Source organism: Panthera leo, chromosome A1 (assembly GCF_018350215.1).
Source record: "Panthera leo isolate Ple1 chromosome A1, P.leo_Ple1_pat1.1, whole genome shotgun sequence".
In the NCBI taxonomy this organism is placed as follows: domain Eukaryota; kingdom Metazoa; phylum Chordata; class Mammalia; order Carnivora; family Felidae; genus Panthera; species Panthera leo.
The window spans coordinates 210460696-210485088 of NC_056679.1; the positions used below are offsets into that span (position 1 = coordinate 210460696).

Sequence of the window (24393 nt, forward strand, 5' to 3'; positions counted from 1 at the left end):
ATATATACTATATATAATATTATATATAATATATATTTTATATATAAAATATATATAATTTTTTTCTTCCTTTTCTCTTTTTTATTTCTTCCCTCCTCTAATCTGGTTATTCTGGTTGTTGGTTTGTTTAAGCAGACATATTTAATCTATTCTCTTTATACCTGTTCTACCTCTCCTTCTTTAGTTTCCTCTCTCTCTCTCTCTGGATTAAGCCATACAGTTTCTCTGGTCAATTTTCTTTTCTTTTCTCTTTTCCTGCCCCTGTCATATCTCTCTTTGTATGAGATAAGGCCTCTTCCATCAACACCGCTCCGCTCCCACCGTGGTTTAGTTGTAGAGGGTGTTTCTGGTTTTTTGTTTTTGTTTGTGTTTTGTTTCATTTGTTTTTGTTTTTTTGTTTGTTTTCCTTTCCAGGGCTACTTCAATGAACAAATTAAAGCACACCTGGTCGAGGGTCCAAAACATCACTATGAGTACAGAGATAAAGCAACCAAAGTCATAACAACAGAGAGCAAATAACACACGCCTGAAGCGCCAGGCCCTGGACGGTGTATGACCCTTCTTTAAGAAAGTAGTGCTGGGGCGCCTGGGTGGCTCAGTTGGTTAAGCGACCGACTTCGGCTCAGGTCATGATCACATGGTTCGTGAGTTCGAGCCCTGCATTGGGCTCTGTGCTGACAGCTCAGAGCCTGGAACCTGCTTTGGATTCTGTGTCTCCCTCTCTCTCTGCCCCTCCCCCACTCACACTCTGTTTCTCTCTCTCTCTCTCTCTCAAAAATAAATAAACATTAAAAAAACAAAGTAGTGCTCACTGGTGCAGGGCAAATAGCAAGATTTAAAACACATAAGGGACAGAAAACTAGTCAAAATGATGAAACAGAAGAACTCTCCTCAAAAGAAATTCCAGGAAGAAATGACAGCTAAGTAATTGCTCAAAACAGATATAAACAATAGAACTGAAAAAGAATTTAGAATGATAGTCATAAAATTAATATCTGGGCTTGGAAAAAAGCATAGAAGACAGCAGAGAATCTATTGCTGCAGAGATCAGGAACTAAAAAATAGTCATGTTGAATTAAATAATGTTGTAAATGAGGTGCAAAATAAACTAGAAGTGGTCACCACGAGGATTGAAGAGGCAGAGGGGAGAATAAGTGAAACAGAAGATAAAATTATGGAAAAAGATGAAGCTGAAAAAAGGTAGATAAAAAAATTCTAGACCACGAGGGGAGAATTAGAGAACTAAGTGATTCAATGAAATGTAATAATATCTATATCATAGTAGTTCCAGAAGAAGAGGAAGAGAGAGAGAAAGGGACAGAAAGTGTACTTGAATAAATCATAGTTGAGAACTTCCCCAATCTGGGGAAGGAAACAGACACTGAAATCCGGAAGGCACAGAGAACGTCCTTCAGACATAACAGGAATCGATCTTCTGCACGACAAACCATAGTGAAACTGGCAAAATACAAAGATAAAGAGGGAATTCTGAAAGCAGCTAGGGACAAACGGGCCTTAACCTACAAAGGTAGGCACATAAGGGTAGTAGCAGACCTATCTACTGAAACTTGGCAGGCCAGAAGGGAGTGGCAGGAAATATTCAATATGCTGAATAGGAAAAATATACTGCCAAGGATTCTTTATCCAGCAAAGCTGTCATTCAGAATAGGAGAGATAAATGTTTTCCCAGATAAACAAAAACTAAAGGAGTTCATCACCAACGAAACCAGCCCTACAAGATATCCAAAGGAGGACTCTGTGAATGGAATGTTGCAAAGACCACAAAGACCAGAGACATCACTACAAGCATGAAGCCTACAGATAACACAATGACTCTAAATCCATATCTTTAAAATAATAACATTCAATGTAAATGGACTAAATGCTCCAATCAAAAGACATAAGGTATCAGAATGGATAAAAAAAAACAAGACCCATCTATTTTCTGTCTACAAAAGACTCATTTTAGACCTGAGGGCACCTTCAGATTGAAAGTGAGGGGATGGATAACCATCTATCATGATACTGGAAGTCAAAAGGAAGCCAGAGTAGCCATACTTATAACAGACAAATTAGATTCTAAACTAAAGGCTGTAACAAGAGATGAAGAAGAGCATATATCATAATTATGGGGTCTATCCATCAAGAAGAGCTAACCATTATAAATGTTTATGCACCCAATTCAGAGACACCCAAATATATAAAACAATTAGTCACAAACATAAGCAACCTTATTGATAAGAATGTGGTAATTATAGGGGACTTTAATACTTCACTTACAACAATGGACAGATCATCTAGGCAGAAAATCAAGAAATAAACAATGGCCCTGAATGATACACTGGACCAGATGGACTTGACAGATATATTCAGAGCTTTTCATCCTAAAGAAGCAGAATACACATTCTTCTCAAGTGCACACGGAACATTCTCCAAGATAGATCACATACTGGGTCACAAAAGAATTGAGATCATATTGTGCATATTTTCAGATCACAATGCTATGAAACTTGAAATCAACCACAGGAAAAAGTTTGGAAAACCTCAAAATGCACAGAGGTTAAAGAACATCCTACTAAAGAATGAATGGGTCAACCAGGCAATTAAAGAAGAAATTTAAAAATGTATAGAAACAAACGAAAATGAAAACATGACAGTCCAAACCCTCTGGGATGCAGCAAAGGCAGTTCTAAGAGGAAAATTCATTGCAATCCAGGCCTATATCAACAAACAAGAAAAATCCGAAATACAAAATCTAACGACACACCTGAAAGAACTAGAAGCAGAAACTCCAAGGCCAGCAGAAGAATAGAAATAATAAAGATCAGAGCAGAAAGAAACAACATATAATCCAAACAAAACAAAACAAAACAAAACAAAACAGGAGAACAGATTAATGAAAATAAGAGCTTGTTTTTTGAGAAAATAAACACAGTTGATAAACACCTAGCCAGACTTCTCAAAAAGAAGAGAGAAGACCCAAATAGATAAAATTACGAATGAAAAAGGACTTATCACAACTAATCTCTCAGAAATACAAACAATTATCAGAGAATACTATGAAAAATTAGATGCTAACAAACCGGACAACCTGGAGGTAATGGACAAATTCCTAGACACTCACACACTACCAGAACTCAAATGGAAGAAATAGAAAATTTGAACAGACCCATAACTAGTGAAGAAATTGAATCAGTTATCAAAAATCTCCTAACAAATAAGAGTCCTGGACCAGATGTCTTCCCAGGGGAATTGTACCAAACATTTAAAGCAGAGTTAATACCTATCCTTCTCAAGCTGTTCCAAAAAATTGAAATGGATGGAAAACTTCCAGACTCATTGTATGAATCCAGCATTATTTTGATTCCCAAACCAGACAGAGACCCAGCAAAAAAAAGAGAACTACAGGCAAATATCCCTGATGAATATAGATGAAAAAATTCTCAATAAGATACTAGCACATCGAATTCAACAGCATATAAAAAGAATTATTCACCATGATCAAGTGGGATTCATTCCTAGGCTACAGGGCTGGTTCAATATTTGCAAATCAATCAATATGATATATCACATTAATAAAAGAATGGATAAGAACCATATGATCCTGTCAATAGATGCAGAAAAAGCATTTGACAAAATATAGCATCCTTTCGCAATAAAAACCCTCAAGAAAGTCGGGGTAGAAGGAACATAACATAAACATCTTAAAAGCCATATATGAAAAGCCCACAGCTAATATCATCCTCAATGGGGAAAAAATGAGAGCTTTCGCCCTGAGATCAGGAACACGACAGGGATGTCCACTCTCACCACTGTTGTTTAACATAGTGTTGGAAGTCCTAGCATCAGCAGACAATGAAATGAAATAAAATGCATCAAAATTGGCAAAGAAGTCAAACTTTCACTTTTCTCAGATGGCATGATACTCTAAATGGAAAACCCAAAGACTCCATCAAAAGGCTGCTAGAACTGATACATGAATTCAATAAAGTCTCGGGGTACAAAATCATTGTACAGAAATCAGTTGCATTTCTATACACCAATAATGAAGCAATAGAAAGAGAAATTAAGAAACTGATCTCATTTACAATTTCACCAAGAACCAAAAAATACCTAGGAATAAACCTAACCAAAGATATAAAAGATCTATATGTTTAAAACTATAGAAAACTTATGACAGAAATTGAAGAAGACACAAAGAAATAGAAAAGCATTCTATGCTCATGGAGTGGAAGAAAAAATATTGTTAAAATGTCAATATTACCCAAAGCAATCTACAGATTCAATGCAATCCAATAAAAATTGCACCAGCGTTCTTCTCAAAGCTAGAGCAAATAATCCTAAAATTTGTATGGAACCACAAAAAAACCTGAATAGCCAAAGTAATATTGAAGAAGAAAACCAAAGTGGGAGGCATGACAATCCCAGACTTTATCCTCTACTACAAAGTTGTAATCATCAAGACAGTATGGTACTGGCACAAAAACAGACACATAGACCAATGGAATAGAATAGAGAACCCAGAATTGGACCCACAAATGTACAGCCAACTAATCTTTGACATAGCAGGAAAGAGTATCCAATGGAAAAAAGACAAGTCTCTTTAGCAAATAGTGCTGGGAGAACTGGACAGCAACATGCAGAATAATGAAACTATACCACTCTTACACCACACACAAAAATAAACTCAAAATGGATGAAAGACCTAAATGTGAGACAGGAAACCATCAAAACCCTAGAGGAGAAAGCAGGCAACAACCTCTTTGACCTCAGCCACAGCAATTTCTTGCTCAACACATCTCCAAAGGCAAGTGAATTAAAAGCAAAAATGAACTATTGGGACCTCACCAAGATAAAAAGCTTCTGCACTGCAAAGGTAACAATCAACAAAACTAAAAGGCAACCGATGGAATGGGAAAAGATATTTGCAAATGATATATTGGATAAAGGGTTAATATCCAAGAACTTCCCAAACTCAACACCTGAAAAACAAATAATCCAGTGAAGAAACGGACAGAAGACATGAATAGACACTTTTCCAAAGAAGACATCCAGATGGCCAACATATACATGAGAAGATGCTCAGCGTCACTCATCATCAGGGAAGTACAAATCAAAACCATACTGAGATATCACCTCAGATTGGTCAGAGTGGCTAAAATGAACAAATCAGGAAACAACAGATGCTGGCGAGGATGTGGAGAAATGGGAACCTTCTTGCACTGTTGGTGGGAATGCAAACTGGTGCAGCTTCTCTGGAAAACAGTGTGGAGGTTCCTAAAAAACAAAACAAAACAAAACAAAAAAACAATAGAACTACTCTACGACCCAGCAATAGCACTACTAGGAGTTTATCCAAAGGATACAGGAGTGCTGATTCATAGGGGCACATATACCCCAATGTTTATAGCAGCACTTTCAACAATAGCCAAATTATGGAAAGAGCCTAAATGTCCATCAACTGATGAATGGATAAAGATGTGGTTTATATATATAATGGACTACTACTTGGCAATGGGAAAGAATGAAATCATGCTATTTGCAGCAACATGGATAGAACTGGAAGGTATTATGCTAAGTGAAATAAGTCAGTCAGAGAAAGACAGATATCATATGTTTTCACTCATATGTGGAACCTGAGAAACTTAACAGAAAACCATGGGGGAAGGGAAGGGGAAAAATAATTACAAACCTAGACGGAAGGAGGCAAACCATAAGAGACTCTTAAGTACAGAGAATAAAATGAGGGTAGATGGGTAGGCGGGGAGAGGGGAAAGTGGGTGATGGGCATTGAGGAGGGCACTTGCTGGGATGAGCACTGGGTGTTGTACGTATGCGATGAACCACAGGAATCTACCCCCAAAACCAAAAGTACACTGTATACACTGTATGTTAGCCAATTTGACAATAAATTATATTTTTTAAAAAAGTCATCTGTGAAAATTTTAGCAATGTGAAATGTTAAATGTGAACCTGTATAGGAGGGTTTACATTGATGCAGCAAGGTTCTGTCAACCATATCCTGACTCATTGGGTTATTAGGCGATTTCTCCTTAAAAGATGGAAGTGCCCCCTCTCTCTTGCCACGACATGGCCAATGTGTTTTTTTTTTTTTAACTTTTTCTTAAAGAGTGAGTGCTGCATTGTTTGGTCCCAGAACATCTGGCTCACTGAGCCTGCAATAACACGCATCCTCACAGACAGAAGGTGAGCTGGGAGTTCAATATCAAAGAATCCTACACAGTGTGGCTCAGTCTCCACATGCGGTGGAGGCAAGCATGTGAGAGACAGCTGCAGGATGGCTGGGGGCTTTTATCCTTGCAGCGCCCAGCCCAGGTACACAGCCCAACCCACTTTAACTCTCTCATTCCATTTTAGACGCTGGAGAAATCAGCACACTCTTAAGTGGCTGTTGTGGCGAGCTTGCTGTTCATCAAAAGAAAAGAAAAAAGAACAAAAAGCCAAGTAGAGAGCCCTTCTATGCTAGAGAACTCCATTTCAGTGATGTGTGTTATGTTATTTTACTGTTCTAATGTAGCATTTTTAACACATCTCATAAAATTTTGCTCTAGAAGTGGTTTTGACTTTTCCCATATAACTTTTGTTTTGTTTTGTTTTTGTTTTTGTTGTGTGTGTATATGCTGTATGTTTAAGCTGGCCAAGTGTTGGAAACCTGGGAAAGTCATGTGTGAAGGTCAAGTGGGTCTTCTTGTCCTGGGGCTCCTGTGGGGGGATCTGGGTGGGCAGGGAGAATGCCAACCTTGGAAATCAACTGCTCCCCAGACACAGGAGGTGTTCAGATAAGTACTTCTGAGTTTCTTTCAAATGCAGCAGCCAGCTTTCTCTAAGAAATTTACACTTTTGGTAAAGGAGCTTTCTGGTTTTCGCTCAGCGTTTTGGTAAAAATTGCCAACATCCTTTGTTCGCTTCACGTTGTACAAAAGGATGTTTAAATTGATATTCTGTGTTAATTGGCACAGACTATAGTGAAGATTGGTAATTTCGCAAGTGCTCACTTTTAAAAATCTTAACCTGATGATGAAAAGGGAGTAAGTTTTGTTTTGCTGTTTTTGTTTTCACAAAATCATTTTTCACATGTTTTAAGCTGAACACAGTGATAGAATTCATAAATTGCTCTACTTGGGAAGAACATATATCAAAAAGCACAATCAGCTGAGCACCTGTCTTGATCAGGAACCTCCTCTTGAAGGAACCTCCTCATATTCTAGTGTTACTTCCTCTGGCTCAACAGCATGAGTGTGGGAACACCAGGACTGTCTATAAGCATGCCATCTATTAATTAAGGTCAAAAAGAGAACCAGGAAGGGATGTGCTCTTTCAAGATTGAAATATACATGAGATATAGGAACCTACAGAGTATTACCCTATTTCAGAATTAGTACCTTATAAACATTTACATCTTTTGTGTCTACCAGCAATGTGCAATGGTGTGCAATAGGATGATTTCAATTAGTCGACACAAAATAAATAATTCAGGCCCTCTTAGTTACGGGGTTTTATTCTCCTTCATTACTAAAACTTCTAAAAAATGAATTGACTTTTCTTATCTTCACTTCCTGAAAACCATTTAGTCAATTCTTTGCAATCTGGATTCCGGACTCCCCAAAATTACTCTGGTAAAGATCACCAGTTATAAATACCATCTGCCAAGCCCAATGACCAGGTATCATGTTACTGAGTTATCTATCACCTTCCATACTTCCGTTGGGTGTCTCATCCATTCATAAACTTAACAATTGCCTACATGATAGTGACTTGCAACCCCTCCTGCATCTGCTGTTATCAGATTGGATGTTTTTGTCTGCATTTCCCACAGACATTTCAAACTCAACTTGTCAAAAACTATTTCATCATTCACCAAAAGAAAAAAAAAAATCTTCCCCTTTCCCTGTATTCATTTTCCTGGATAGTACTGTTGTCACTCCAAGAGTACTGGATATTGAGCATTAGACATATTAAAAGCTCTGCAGGTGATTCTAATTTACAGCCAAGTTCACTGTGTAGGAGTTGGAAGAAGGATAATGAAGTTTATGTGACTTCTTTCAGAACTCTTAGTTCCCCAAGCATCTCTGGCTTTTTCCATATCCTTTCCCTGGGGGGTGGGGGTGGGGGTGGAATCTAGACTTCCACCTGGGACTTGGACAGTGTCTCTGCTGCTAACGGGTACCCAGACATAGACAGTCAAGGGGCAGAACACTGGCCCAAGGCCTGGCAATGTGACATCAGTGAGTAATACATTTCTTAGGTCAAAAGCACCCTGGTATTATTAGTGCCACTATGTGCTGGTAGCAACCTGCATATACTGCTCGAAAGTGATGGTGCCCAACTGCTCTTCATCCACAGCCTTGAACCTCTGCAGGGTCTCAAGGAGCTCTTCCTCCAGGGGGATGGGCCAAGGCATCGAGATTACTAATAGGAATTTCCGCCAGTCCACAAACGCTGAGTTAATTATGAATAAAGATGTTAACTCCTGCAACTAGAAGAAAACAGGAAATGCCATTGGAATATTTGTATGGTTCTCTCTTGAAGCTCTATTGCTTCCTGTTTCTTTGTAAGGCATTCAGATGGAGCAAAGAGGAGTTTATATTGGTGAATAGAGCCAGTTCTCAGGCTTGTTCCCCAACTCACACCAGACAGTCCCTAGACAGTGTTTCACTTTTTGCTTCCTTGACATTTGGGTTTTTTGCTTACTGTTACACAACGAATTTACACGTGTGACTTGACTCCAGTGATAGTACCTTTTTGACAGTGGAAGAATAAAGATTATAGAAGTGACTGGGAAAGGGCCCTACAGCCAGTAGGGAGATACTATAGCCATTTTGTTTTCTGACACATCCTTAAGGAAGAGGGCAAGAACTGCCAGAATCATCTACTGTTACTGGTTAGGATCATTCCTTCCTGAAGTAACAGATACAAATTCACAGGCTGAGCCTTATAGTCTCCATAATGTTTCATTGACTATTAACATCGTCATTCATTCTTTAAATGCTAAGCACGCACACGGTACATCTTACATTCAAGTTCATTTATATATTCATTCAAGTTTCATCGATTACCTACTAAATTTCAGACACTGTATAAGTACTGGTGATTTTTACTGTTTTTTATTCTTATTCTTATTTTATTTTATATTTATTTACTTATTTATTTTTTGAGACAGAGAGAGACAGAGCATGAGCAGGGGAGGGGAAGAGAGAGAGGGAGACACAGAATCTGAAGCAGGCTCCAGGCTCTGAGCTGTCAGCGCAGAGCCCGACGCAGGGCTCAGGCTCACAAACTGCGAGATCATGACCTGAGCTGAAGTCGGATGCTTAACTGACTGAGCCACCCAGGCGCCCTTGTACTGGTGATTTTTAAACTATTGACTTAGGGGCGCCTAGGTGGCTTGGTCGGTTAAGCGTCCGACTTCATCTCAGGTCATGATCTCACAGTCCGTGAGTTCGAGCCCCGCGTCGGGCTCTGTGCTGACAGCTCAGAGCCTGGAGCCTGTTTCAGATTCTGTGTTTCCCTCTCTCTGCCCCTCCCCTGTTCATGCTCTGTCTCTCTCTGTCTCAAAAATAAATAAACGTTAAAAAAGAAATTAAAAAAAAAACAACAAACTATTGACTTAATCAAATAAGAAGAATTCTGAGTTTTGAAACCCAAACAAAATGGAAACTTACTTCAGTTTGAGTGAGGTGCATCCAAATACTAGGAAAGTTGTTTGTTCCAAGGTTCAGGGTTACTAAATCCAGCAGAATGTCAGTAAATGATTTATGTCCTATTATGCCTACAATACAATGAAAAATATTTTTTCAATTAGACTGTGTGACAGGGATTTTGTTTCTTTTGCTAAAATAGTACCCAAATGGGTATTTGTACAATCATTTTATTCATATTATTTAAAACTGTAAACTTTAGAGAAACAGAAGACATTTTAAAATGAAAATTATAATCAATTTCCTGATAAGCTCTCATTACTGTTTCTCAGCGAAGTCAAAATGTCTTTTTTTGGCTAGGTAATAAATCATTTCAGATTGGGCAAAATACTGAGAATTTATACTTTAATTTGGAAACTTCCTTCGACTTTGTGCTCAGAATAGGTCGATTTACAAAAGAAAAACAACTCTAGGTTTTCCTACATACAGTAGAGCACAAGAGCAAAATATTTTGGGGAGTATGGGATAAAGATGTCTCAAATACATGCAAATCATAGATTTTTTTAATGTTATTTTTTATTTTTTAAAATTTGCATCCAAATTAGTTAGAATAGATTTGTTTTTTGTCAACTCAGGGACACTTGAGTTGTTAAACTACTGGATTGGAACTTATAATTTAATCATCTGGTTGGCTCAATATTCCAAAGTATTTCATAAAAGATCACCACACTTTAAATGCTTTGCTCTTATACACTAATCCATTTTATTCTGTCCAAAAGGGAAGTCTGTTTTGCCTGCCACTCATTTTAAATCTCATGCACATGCATTAAAAAAGAAATAGAGATTTGAGGCTTCTGGGAAGATGGCGGCATAGGAGGACGCTAAGCTCACCGCGTCCTGCGGATCACTTAGATTCCACCCACACCTGCCTAAATAACCCAGAAAATCGCCAGAAGACTAGCAGAATGGATTCTCTTAAGCCAAGCGTAGATGAGAGGCCCATGGAGGAGGGTAGGAAGGGCGGAGAGGCAGTGCACACTACATGGACTGGCGGGAGGGAGCCGGGGCGGAGGGGCGGCCCACTGGCCAAGCAGAGCCCCAGGGTCTGGCTTGCAAAAGCGAAGGGGTCGGATGGAGTGTGTTCGCATAGCTAGGGGGACTTAACATCTGGAAGGTTATATGTTAACAGCTCTGCTTGGAGAGTGGGAGGGCTGGAGGACAACTGGAGGGAGAGTTGTTGAGCCCCGGATGACAGAGCTCAGCTTGGCAGGGAACAAAGGCACTCGCCAGCGCCATCTCCCTCACCCATCCCCCAGCCAAAATCCCAAAGGGAACTGGTTCCTGCCAGGGAACTTGCTTGCACTGCACAACCACCCAACACTGTGTTTCTGTGGATCCATCCCTCCGGAGGCTGGTCTGACTCCCTCCCGGTGCCATAGGGCCCCTCCCAAAGTGGATCACCAAAGGATAAGCAAGCTGAACCTGCCCCTCCTGCCCCCCTGCACCTTGCCGATCCACCCCAGCTAATACGCCAGATCCCCAGCACCACAAGCCTGGCAATGTGCAAGTAGCCCAGATGGGCCACGCCACCCCACAGTGATTCCTGCCCCTAGGAGAGGGGAAAAGAAGGCACACACCAGTCTGACTGTGGCCCCAGCGGTGGGCTGGGGGCAGACATCAGGTCTGACTGTAGCCCCACCCACCAACGCAAGTTATTCAAGACAGCACAGGGGAAGTGCCCCGCAGTCCCGCACCACTCCAGGGACTATCCAAAATGATGAAAAGGAAGAATTCCTCTCAAAAAAACATCCAGGAAATAACGACAGCTAACAAACTGATCAAAAACGATTTAAACAATATAACAGAAAGTGAATTTAGAATAATAGTCATAAAATTAATCGCTGGGCTTGAAAAAAGTATAAAGGACAGCAGAGAATCTCTTGCTACAGAGATCAAGGGACTAAGGAACAGCCAGGAGGAGCTAACAAATGCTATTAACGAGCTGCAAAATAAAATGGAGATGACCACAGCTCGGATTGAAGAGGCAGAGGAGAGAATAGGTGAACTAGAAGATAAAGTTATGGAAAAAGAAGAAGCTGAGAAAAAGAGAGATAAAAAAAATCCAGGATATGAGGGGAAAATTAGAGAACTAAGTGATGCACTAAAGAGAAATAATCTACGCATAATTGGTATTCCAGAGGAGGAAGAGAGAGGGAAAGGTGCTGAAGGTGTACTTGAAGAAATCATAGCTGAGAACTTCCCTGATCTGGGGAAGGAAAAAGGCATTGAAATACAAGAGGCACAGAGAACTCCCTTCAGACGTAACTTGAATCAATCTTCTGCACGACGTATCATAGTGAAACTGGCAAAATACAAGGACAAAGAGAAAATTCTGAAAGCAGCTAGGGATAAACGTGCTCTAACATATAAAGGGAGACCTATAAGACTCGTGACCGATCTCTCTACTGAAACTTGGCAGGCCAGAAAGGAATGGCAGGATCTTCAATGTGATGAACAGAAAAAATATGCAGCCGAGAATCCTTTATCCAGCAAGTCTGTCATTTAGAATAGAAGGAGAGATAAAGGTCTTCCCAAACAAACAAAAACTGAAGGAATTCATCACCACTAAACTAGCCCTACAAGAGATCCTAAGGGGGATCCTGTGAGACAAACTACCAGAGACATCACTACAAGCATGAAACCTACGGACATCACAATGACTCTAAACCCATATCTTTCTATAATAACACTGAATGTAAATGGACTAAATGCGCCAACCAAAAGACATAGGGTATCAGAATGGATAAAAAAACAAGACCCATCTATTTGCTGTCTACAAGAGACTCATTTTAGACCTGAGGACACCTTCAGATTGAAAGTGAGGGAATGGAGAACTATTTATCATGCTACTGGAAGTCAAAAGAAAGCTGGAGTAGCCACACTTATATCAGACAAACTAGACTTTAAATTAAAGGCTGTAACAAGAGATGAAGAAGGGCATTATATAAAAATTACAGGGTCTATCCATCAAGAAGAACTAACAATTATAAATGTCTATGTGCCGAATACAGGAGCCCCCAAATATATAAAACAATTACTCACAAACATAAGCAACCTTATTGATAAGAATGTAGTAATTGCAGGGGACTTTAACACCCCACTCACAGCAATGGATAGATCATCTAGACACACAGTCAATAAAGAAACAAGGGCCCTGAATGATACATTGGATCAGATGGACTAGACAGATATATTTAGAACTCTGCATCCCAAAGCAACAGAATATACTTTCTTCTCGAGTGCACAGGGAACATTCTCCAAGATAGATCACACACTGGGTCACAAAACAGCCCTTCATAAGTATACAAGAATTGAAATCATACCATGCATACTTTCAGACCACAATGCTATGAAGCTTGAAATCAACCACAGGAAAAAGTCTGGAAAACCTCCAAAAGCATGGAGGTTAAAGAACACCCTACTAAAGAATGAGTGGGTCAACCAGGCAATTAGAGAAGAAATTAAAAAATATATGGAAACAAACAAAAATAAAAATACAACAATCCAAACGCTTTGGGATGCAGTGAAGGCAGTCCTGAGAGGAAAATATATTGCATTCCAGGCCTATCTCAATAAACAAGAAAAATCCCAAATACAAAATCTAACAGCACACCTAAAGGAAATAGAAGCAGAGCAGCAAAGACACCCCAAATCCAGGAGAAGAAGAGAAATAATAAAGATCAGAGCAGAAATAAACAATATAGAATCTAAAAAAAACTGTAGAGCAGATCAACGAAACCAAGAGTTTTTTTTTTGAAAAAATAAACAAAATTGATAAACCTCTAGCTAGGCTTCTCAAAAAGAAAAGGGAGATGACCCAAATAGATAAAATCATGAATGAAAATGGAATTATTACAACCAATCCCTCAGAAATAAAAGCAATTATCAGGGAATACTATGAAAAATTATATGCCAACAAACTGGAAAACCCTGGAAGAAATGGACAAATTCCTAAACACCCACACACTTTCAAAACTCAAACAGGAGGAAATAGAAAGCTTGAACAGACCCATAACCAGTGAAGAAATTGAATCAGTTATCAAAAATATCCCAACAAATAAGAGTCCAGGACCAGATGGCTTCCCTGGAGAATTCTACCAGACATTTAAAGCAGAGATAATACCTATCCTTCTCAAGCTGTTCCAAAAAATAGAAAGGGAAGGAAAACTTCCAGAGTCATTCTATGAAGCCAGTATTACTTTGATTCCTAAACCAGACAGAGACCCAGTAAAAAAAGAGACCTACAGGCCAATATCCCTGATGAATATGGATGTAAAAATTCTCAGTAAGATACTAGCAAATTGAATTCAACAGCATATAAAAAGAATTATTCACCATGATCAAGTGGGATTAATTCCTGGGATGCAGGCCTGGTTCAACATTTGCAAATCAATCAACGTGATACATCACATTAATAAAAGAAAAGATAAGAACCATATGATCCTGTCAATAGATGCAGAAAAAGCATTTGACAAAATTCAGCATCCTTTCTTAATAAAAACCCTCGAGGAAGTTGGGGTAGAAGGAACATACTTAAGCATTATAAAAGCCATTTATGAAAAGCCCACAGCTAATCTCATCCTCAATGGGGAAAAACTGAGAGCTTTCCCCCCGAGATCAGGAACACGACAGGGATGTCCACTCTCACCGCTGTTGTTTAACATAGTGTTGGAAGTGCTAGCATCAGCAATTAGACAACAAAAGGAAATCAAGGGATCAAAATTGGCAAAGATGAAATCAAGCTTTCACTTTTTGTAGATGACATGATATTATACATGGAAAATCCAATAGACTCCACCAAAAGTCTGCTAGAACTGATACATGAATTCAGCAAAGTTGCAGGATACAAAATCAATGTACAGAAATCAGTTGCATTCTTATACACTAATAATGAAGCAACAAAGACAAATAAAGAAACTGATCCCATTCACAATTTCACCAAGAAGCATAAAATACCTAGGAATAAATCTAACCAAAGATGTACAAGATCTGTATGCTGAAAACTATAGAAAGCTAATGAAGGAAATTGAAGAAGATATAAAGAAATGGAAAAACATTCCGTGCTCATGGATTGGAAGAATAAATATTGTTAAAATGTCAATACTACCCAAAGCTATCTACACATTCAATGCAATCCCAATCAAAATTGCACCAGCATTCTTCTCGAAGCTAGAACAAGCCATCCTAAAATTCATATGGAACCACAAAAGGCCCCGAATAGCCAAAGTAATTTTGAAGAAGACCAAAGCAGGAGGCATCACAGTCCCAGACTTTAGCCTCTACTACAAAGCTGTAATAATCAAGACAGCATGGTATTGGCATAAAAACAGACACATAGACCAATGGAATAGAATAGAAACCCCAGAACTAGACCCACAAACGTATGGCCAACTCATCTTTGACAACGCAGGAAAGAATATCCAATGGAAAAAAGACAGTCTCTTTAACAAATGGTGCTGGGAGAACTGGACAGCCACATGCAGAAGGTTGAAACTAGACCACTTTCTTACACCATTCACAAAAATAAACTCAAAATGGATAAAGGACTTGAATGTGAGACAGGAAACCATAAAAAAACTAGAGGAGAAAGCAGGAAAAGACCTCTCTGACCTCAGCTGCAGCAATTTCTTACTTGACATATCCCCAAAGGAAAGGGAAATAAAAGCAAAAATGAACTATTGGGACCTCATCAAGATAAAAAGCTTCTGCACTGCAAAGGAAACAATCAACAAAACTAAAAGGCAACCAACGGAATGGGAAAAGATATTTGTAAATGACATATCAGACAAAGAGCTTGTATCCAAAATCTATAAAGAGCTCACCAAACTCCACACCCAAACAACAAATAATCCAGTGAAGAAATGGGCAGAAAACATGAATAGACACTTCTCTAAAGAAGACATCTGGATGGCCAACAGGCACATGAAAAGATAATCAACGTCACTCCTTATCAGGGAAATACAAATCCAAACCACACTCAGATATCACCTCACGCCAGTCAGAGTGGCCAAAGTGAACAAATCAGGAGACTATAGATGCTGGAGAGGATGTGGAGAAACGGAACCCTCTTGCACTGTTGGTGGGAATGCAAACTGGTGCAGCCGCTCTGAAAAACAGTGTGGAGGTTCCTCAAAAAATTAAAAATAGACCTACCCTATGACCCAGCAATAGCACTGCTAGGAATTTACCCAAGGGATACAGGAGTACTGATGCATGGGGGCACTTGTACCCCAATGTTTATAGCAGCACTCTCCACAATAGCCAAATTATGGAAAGAGCCTAAATTTCCATCAACTGATGAATGGATAAAGAAATTGTGGTTTATATTCACAATGGAGTACTACATGGCAATGAGAAAGAATGAAATATGGCCCTTTGTAGCAACGTGGATGGAACTGGAGAGTGTGATGCTAAGTGAAATAAGCCATACAGAGAAAGACAGATACCATATGTTTTCACTCTTATGTGGATCCTGAGAAACTTAACAGAAACCCATGAGGGAGGGGAAGGAAAAAAAAGAAAAAAAAGAGGTTAGAGTGGGAGAGAGAGCCAAAGCATGAGAGACTCTTAAAAACTGAGAACAAACTGAGGATTGATGGGGGGGGTGGGATGGAGGGGAGGGTGGGTGATGGGCATTGAAGAGGGCATCTTTTGGGATGAGAACTGGGTGTTGTATGGAAACTAATTTGACAATAAATTTCATATAATAAAAAAAAGAAGTAGAAAAACAAAATAAATAAATCTGCTTTAAAAATATCTGTCTAACCCCTCTGACAGAAGTACCTTCTAGAGTCAGGAAAGGCTCCTACATGTATTTGGATATTTCAGGTCCAGAGTAATAGCTATCCTTCCTTGTTTAGAAATAAAAAGAGTATAACATAGATGTAGCATTTCATATTTTTGTTTTTGCACCTGAATTTTTAGTGTTTATAAAATTCCAATGTGAACTTTATCATTTCTTCTAGCCTTTAAGAAAATGCATTAATACTTTTAAAATATCAGTGGTTCAGACCAAATACATAATTTTGAGATTTGGAAGTTAATTTTCTGGGTGGCAAGAGCAGACTTTTTCTTTGATATGACTGGACATCTGATAGGTTGTTCAGAAATAAATTCTCTATCCTTTTTGATCAAACCTGAGTATCCAGTTTTATAGAGATGAGAAATTTTTCCCAGGTAGTAGAATTTTCAGTAAAATGAGCTTTATTTTCAGTAAAAAACACATTGGTTTTTAGATAAGTTAAAAATGAATCATTCATGAGGTGCCTGGGTGGCTCAGTCCATTAAGCATCCAACTCTTGATTTCAGCTCAGGTCATTATCTTGTGGTTGTGGGACTGAGCCCCATGTCCGGCTCTGTGCTGGGTTTGGAGCCTGCTTGGGATTCTCTCTTCCTCTCCCTCTGCCCCTTCTCTGCTCACATGTGCATGCACACACACACACTCTTTCTCTCAAAATAAACAATAAACATTTTTTTAAAAAGGAAAGAAATCATTCATGTTCCTCAATATGAAACTGTAAATAAAATCTATTTTATGAAACCATGAAGAGTCTCTAAGTATTTAAAAATTCTGATAGATATGCAATATATTTCCACTGTCTTTAATAGCTATGGTGCAAGCAAAGTGTTGTAAGGTAATAGTTCCAGCTTACATAGGAATTGATCTGGTGACCGTAGTGCGAAAGGTGAAACTATTTTAATATTTGACCTTGTCATTACATATGCCCCAAGGCATATGGCAATATGATCTTCACATAAAATGGGATAACACAAACATAAACTTAGAAATTTTATTCATGGGGGGTGCCTGGATAGATCATTCGGTTAAGCATCTGACTCTTGATTTCAGCTCAGATTTTGGGCCCAAAGTTGAGCTCCATACTCACAGCTCGGAGTCTGCTTAGGATTCTCTCTCCCCTCTCTTTGCCTCTCCCCTGCTTACACGCATGCTCTCTCTCTCTCTTTCAAAATAAATTAAAAAAAAAAGAAATTGTGTTCATTGATTTAAAAAATACCCTTTTTCAATTTGGCTCTAAGTTAGTTATCTAAAGCAACTGCCATTTAGAATTATCCAGGAAAGATGTTAATTGTATTCCAGGCCTAAAGGAATTCAGATCATAATCATGGCCTAGACACCCTTTGTAATAACTCTGCAAAATATGACATCAAAATGACACCATTGCTTAGAAGGATCTCCTCCATCCATAGAACGTGAACAAATGTGTGGATGTAGAAGTGATCTTAGAAAGGTACAGGAAAACCAATCTTTGGATTTTGGCTTTGTTTGTCTGGTAAGATGCCAAATGCCTTTTACATTTGATGTGAAGACTGGTTACTGTGTTACTTTTAAATTTCAGATTAAAAAGAATTTGTTTTTGCTCTGATGAATGACGAAGTCCACATTTGTCATATTACTAATCACTTTCATAATGGCTTTCCGAGTTTGATGAACAAGAGGAATTAGGTCTCGTGTCACCAGTTGAAGATGGTGTTCTTGTATTCCATAAGTGGATAGCTTTCCTAGGGTCAAAGTTATTAATGTCTGGAGAGTTCAACTGAATTATCAAGAGATCTGTCATACTTTCAGCCTTGATCGTGGCACGCATTTGTGATTTGGCACGTTTCATCTGACTAAAGCCACGTTCTGCTTCTGCAGAACTTGCAGGGAGCGTCAGTACTAGGTCCACTAATGTCAGGATATTTGGATATTTGTGCAAGTAAACAGAATTCACAAAATCCCAGGTCAATTTGCAGATGTTCTGAAATCTAGGGGGAAGAATAAAAAGTGTAAAAAATTGAGACTCTCAAGTTTCATTCAAATATTTATAAAATACCAACTATGCTTACCTAGCATAAATCTCTAATTTCAACATGCTCCATTCAGTGTCCACTTCATCGATTTCCACATTGGCAGCTTCCAGTAGTGGTTCATAGTGGGCAGTCAAGATGGATACCTCTTTTTCTCCAAATTCTGCCATCAATATACGAGAGAAAAAGTCACATACATGAAAGAAACCTACAGTCAAAGAACAACGGTTAGAAGCTGGTGCATATAGGGTACCTTGATTTATCTTTGTGGGCCACAGTTGAAAGCTTCCAATCACAGTAGCCTTCACCACATCTTGGCTGGCATCTCTGAAACAACCTTGCAGCCTCTTGACAAGATGCGTTAAGACCGTGCTTCTCACATCAGAAATGTTTCCCTTTCCTCCCAGGCAGTTACCATGAAAGTGTGTGGCTGAATCTACCTGACGTTCCTTTGGTCCTGGTCTGGGGAGGAAAAGAAAAATCCCCCAGATAAACAATTAAATGAAAAAGCACCTGACAAACAATGTCCCCAGTCAAACTGTCTAGTTTGACAGACCCTCAGACCATTCCCCAATTCCTCACCTTGTTTTATACATTCTGAGCATTTCCAGTGTTGACTCTAATGAGGCAAATACATCAGCAATGGAAGAGTTTCTGTTCTGATTGACACGGGAAAGAATGCTAAGGACATTAATGACATCCACTAAGAAATGGACGAATTTAACAATGTCTGCTTGGAGAAGGAACTCCAGGAGTTCATTGGCTTTCTGGTGACTAGTGTCATTTCTGTCCTCAACTGCCTGTAACATAGATCGGGAAGAGAATAGCCGTTTATCTTTCTCAAGATTATTCTTTCAAATTTCTCAATAAAAATATTCTCTGTCAGTCTGGCAAACTAAAACAGTGTGGTATTTCAAAATGACTTACTGAATGTAGTTGCTGGACTATCACAGGATATCCCCTGAGAAAGTTCTGGAGGGCTGCCTGTAATCCCTGAAGCCACCTCCTGCCCCCTACTCGAGAAGGCAGCACAGGGCGAAGGTGAAGGCCTTTGAAAGCAGTTATCAGAGAACTCTTGTGGACAGGAGAACTGTGGTAGAAGTAGTAGATGCTGTGAAGAAGGCCTCTGACATCATTGTACAGGGGAACGCTCTGGAAGACCGCCCTGTAAGACAGTTCAAGATGATGTGCAAAGCAGTACACAGTCAGTGCTCGTGGCTGGATTTCTCTGAAGAGCATGGCCACCCCGTTGTTTTCTCCCTCTGAGCCAGGGGCACCATCACTTCCAAAACCAACCAGTTTCTTCGCCCAGTCTTGGTTCGATAGCTTAAGTTGAAGATTTCGCTCTAGAGTTTTCTCGATGGCATTTCTTATTTCCAAAGGATCCTTCTTTTCTACTGTCTGTACCCCAACAATTTGGCAATGCACTTTTCCTGCACATGCAAACTGCACGTAGACAAGTTCAGCTTCCTCGGTTGAGCTGTCTGTGATTCCGTCACTGAGGACAGAGAAAAATTTACTTTGTTCTAGTTTCTCTCTTAGATTTCTCCGTTCCACTTCAGCGATAAAATACGTGAACGTTCTTGCTGATTTGTTAGTTCTGAATACTGGGCCGATATCGACACCCTTCATATCATCCAACTTGCACATCCAGATAAAGTCTTTGAGGGGGCGTCCCGTCTTGGCGATAGCATGGCATGATCTGAATAAGTTCTCTATTCTCCCGAGGGTGACTTTGCTCATGGTCGTCACCATGAACTCTGTGGTGGCTCGGTTCACTGGAGAACCACTTGTTGCTTCCATTAGTGAAGCCTTGGCATGGGCCTCACTGAGATGATGTGCATTGAGAAATTCAGTCCTAAAGTTGTCAGTGCCATAAAAAAAACTCACTTGATTTCCCCTTGACTTTACTCCATGCTTACGGCACAGGCCACAGAACATAAGATTTAGTATCTCATCATATATAAGCCAAGGGTATTTTTTAAGCCAGATTTTCAAAAATTGATTATTCCTCTTTGGAAGATGATGGTCAAGCTTCTGCGGCCTTTTCTGCTTTTCAGTGACTCGGTTCACATCGCCTGGAGGACCCCTGCCTTTAAAATAACTCCATGTTGTTATTTTCAGTAATCACCAATCTCTACCTTTAATTTTGGTTAATATCTGCCCCCAACACTTGCTCATTATTTCTGGAAGATGTTACAGCAAATGTTTATGAGTGGGATGTCAGGCATTCTGGTCAGCACTTTAAGTGGCTTATATCATTTAACTTTCATAATCCCTTATCCCTATTTTATAGTTAAGAAAATGGACCAGTCACTTGTCATTTTATAAACAAAAGCACTAGGGCACAGAGAGGTTAATTAATTTGTCTGATGCCACAGTGCTTGTATGTGGGGGAGCTGGGGATCACTAGAAGGCAGTCCTACTCCGCAGCCCCCATGTTTACATCACTATTACAGGTTTCTCATAGCAAAGGATGCTATGTTCTTCTTCACTCTAGAATATGTTTCTCTTTGCATAAGAGGGACATTGTTTTTTGCTGACATTTGCTTCCTGTGGTGAGAAAAAAAATAATAGGACACACACAGCAGCAGGCCTACAAGATTCACCTTGGACATCACTTCCATCCCACCAAAGGCCCACCTTCTTCAGCTGTGTTGTAGCCAACCTGTTCATTTAGCCCAACCTGAAAGGGCTTTAGGCTTTGAGACCCATCCCAGATGGTTTCAAGGAGCTATGCCTCATGACTCAACTCTGTCTTTTCCCCAAATGTCTAATTTTTGAAACATGCTTGTCGGAGAGTGAAATATATATATATATATATATATATATATATATATATATATATATATTTCACATATATATTACATATATATTTCACATGTATATTACATATATATTCCACATATATTACATATATATAATATATATATTTCATATATATTACATATATAATATATTATATATATTATATATATGTAATATATATATATTACATATATATAAAACATATATTTATGTATTTTTTTTTTCTGGACAAAAGGACAGAAGAATTTAAATCACAGAAAGCAATGTCCTAAAATAGTTTCTCTCTGAAGGCAGGGAGCCTACACCATATATTTATTTCCCTCCTGCAACTTCTGTGACCCTACTGATCATTAGACTATATTGTCCTATTTTATAATCTAATGCAAAAGTGTAATATGTGTTTGTGTAATATTATACTAAAATACCTTATGTCAACATAAAAGCTCAGTGTTTCATTTTGTTTCACTGCTTTACTGTCCTAGGTTGACTGCTCAGCTAGATTTTAAACTCTTTTGCAGAAAGAACCACACTTACTTCCTTTGTGCTCCATAATGGCAAGATGAGTGTGAGCGTGTGGCAGACGTTTCAGAAAATAAACATTCCCTATTGATTTTCATGATCTCATAGCTCTTAACGTCTTTTACTGGAAAACCTTTGACATTGGTCAATCTGCTTCTGCTTTTCTTACCTTATTTGCGTCTAACTTCTATTTGCCTTTTAATCAGCTTTTTGGTAGTTGTTACTGTTAGCTCCATTTTGTTCCCCCGCCAAAATCAAATCCTAAATGTTACTGTTTTCATGGAAAGGGACTCTCCTTGTAGTTGATACCTCCTGACTTCATTTTCATCCCTACACTGTCATTGTCCCACACAAGGCCTTCAGTACCAGGCTGCTGCCTGCTCGACACACACAAATGCTGGTGAACACATGAATGAATACACAAAAAAAGAAGTGAAAGAAGTCTCTCATTGCTAACAGAAAGGACGTGAACTTTTGCTACTGACTTAGCTAGCTTTTACGTTTTTAGCTTTATGAACAGAATTTCCAGAAGGTGTTATCTTGAATTCTGAGCACATACTTTCATCTGCCTAATGCAAATTCTCTGACTTCATGAGAATATGTTTCCTCCTAAAGTTACAGCTGAAACCCTGCCCACAGACAGTTTTAACAGGTCCAAAATCTTCTAGATTTACTACTGCATTTCCGTGATCTGAATCTACATAGCGGAAGGAGTTCACCCACTGAGAGAACCACAGGACATATGGGGGCTACTCCTTTTTGCACCGATCCCTAGATTTTGCCACCTGGAGAGATATCCCTGTTAATAACATCAGTCCTTCTCTATCACCCTTTCTAAGAAATCTTTCTACAGTTTTTGATTTGTGTAAAGTCAGACTAATTTAAGCAGGTTTCAGATTAAAATATGGGGCTTATATCCCTGCAAATATTGGTGCCATATTTGTATAATTTCCTCAGAGACACTAGCTTAGAAAGATCCACATAACTTTCTAATGATTCCCCCCCCTCACCCCCCACCAGTGCCCTCAGTCCTTTCTCTCTGTTAGTTGAGGCTTGGTAGAGAAACAGAGCAGTATCTGTGGCTCTCTCAGAGTCTCTTTCTCCCTGTAACCCACTCACATCATTGGGCTCTAAATATCTTTGATAATCTTTTCCTGCATGTCCTTTTCAAGCCACTTTGAGACTTCACAATCTGGCCACAAGGTCTTTACTGTCCTCAAATACTGCCTCTTTCCCCATCTGGTCTGTTTGCTGTTCCATGAATATGTCATGCATGCAACCTCAAAATCTTAATGTCTACTCTATTTTCCCCTTTGTCTGGAACACCGTGCCCCTGCTTTTCTTCCTGGAAGGTTCCATTCAAAATTCTCCTCTGGGCTAACCCTTATGCTGACCCACAAAGGCAGCAATAACTACTTCCTCCTTTGAATTCTTGTAAAAACCATGTAGCTGAATGATCTAGCTTAGCCACCACAGACAAGAGTTCTGTTTGTGCTTTCTGTCTCTGAGACCAATCACTGAATCTCTGGGTCTTTAAAAGAGGTTCAAAGGAGGGGCCCCTGTCAGTTTTTAGAACAATATTAGAGTCCTGAATAACTAAATGCTGCTTCCCTTGAAAAAGGGATAAGGGTGTAGAATTTGCTGGACTGTGTTCTCTCTGGAGAGCCTCTCAGCAGAAGCAAAAACAGCCATGAACCAAATCTCTATAGGCATTACATGGAGTACTGATGGGCTTACAAAGAAAAGGAGTTCTTTTGGTTTAAGTGCAGAGGAACATTGCTAAAGTGTTCTAGTTTCAACAGACTCCAAATTGCTTTCATTGGACAAAGACTGTCTTCATGATGTGCTTGGCACTTGATGCTTAAAGACAAGATGTACCTACTCAGAGCTTAATGCAGTACACAAAATGAATGCTTTTGTTTGGGATGTTTTTGGTCCATGGGGGAGCCATAAACCCTGTGGCTTAATTCTATCAGGTGGTGTTTTTTGTTTTTTGTTTTTTTTCTGGAAATGTTCCAGAGTAATGGTGTAGGTGCCTATTATGGTATGTGTACCTTCAGGATATTGAGCTAACATTTTGGATAATAATTAGAAGGGTTTGTATCACTATTGTATAACATTACATATTATATAAAAATGAGGTATTACTATAATTATATAATTAAATCACAATGGCTTATATATTACACTTAAATTGCACATTTTATGTTCCAGGCACTTTCTAAACACTTAACATATATTAATCACTTTAATAACTCATAGCAGCTCCATTGAAATACCCCATTTTCCAAATGAGGAAAGTGAGTCAGAGAGAGGCTAAATAACTTGCCCAAGATCATACTAATCAATCATTTGATGAATGGTGCCACTGAAAAGAACTGTCTGACTCTTCTTATCCTTGGATGGGTCTTCTTACTCATCCAGCCATGGGTAAGAAGTGAATCAACATGGAAATGCTGGGATGGGGCCTGACGCATGGAGCCTGACACCATGCCAACATTGGCTATTGTTATAATTCGGAAGATATTCGCTACATCTC

General features: G+C 39.1%; 1 protein-coding gene and 1 long non-coding RNA gene across 6 annotated transcripts in view; one reads left to right on the forward strand and one right to left on the reverse strand.

Moving 5' to 3' along the window:
- LOC122227588 overlaps positions 1–6501 on the forward strand; it is an 81761-nt gene extending 75260 nt beyond the window's left edge. Inside the window, exons 5-6 of one of the 2 annotated variants that reach the window (XR_006206137.1) lie at positions 6131–6207; positions 6379–6501. This is a non-coding gene — a long non-coding RNA (uncharacterized LOC122227588). The remainder of the gene's footprint in view (positions 1–6130; positions 6208–6378) is intronic. The other variant, XR_006206138.1, reaches the window with a different exon arrangement.
- Positions 1–24393, reverse strand: part of SPEF2 (sperm flagellar 2) — a 184102-nt gene that overhangs the window by 23933 nt on the left and 135776 nt on the right. For 2 of the 4 annotated variants that reach the window (XM_042952150.1, XM_042952142.1), the window contains 2 exons: positions 9684–9790; positions 8315–8497 (listed from right to left, as the gene is read on the reverse strand). In XM_042952150.1, coding sequence (XP_042808084.1) covers positions 8315–8497; positions 9684–9790 — 290 coding nt within the window. The remainder of the gene's footprint in view (positions 1–8314; positions 8498–9683; positions 9791–24393) is intronic. The other 2 variants (XM_042952165.1, XM_042952160.1) reach the window with 1 other exon arrangement.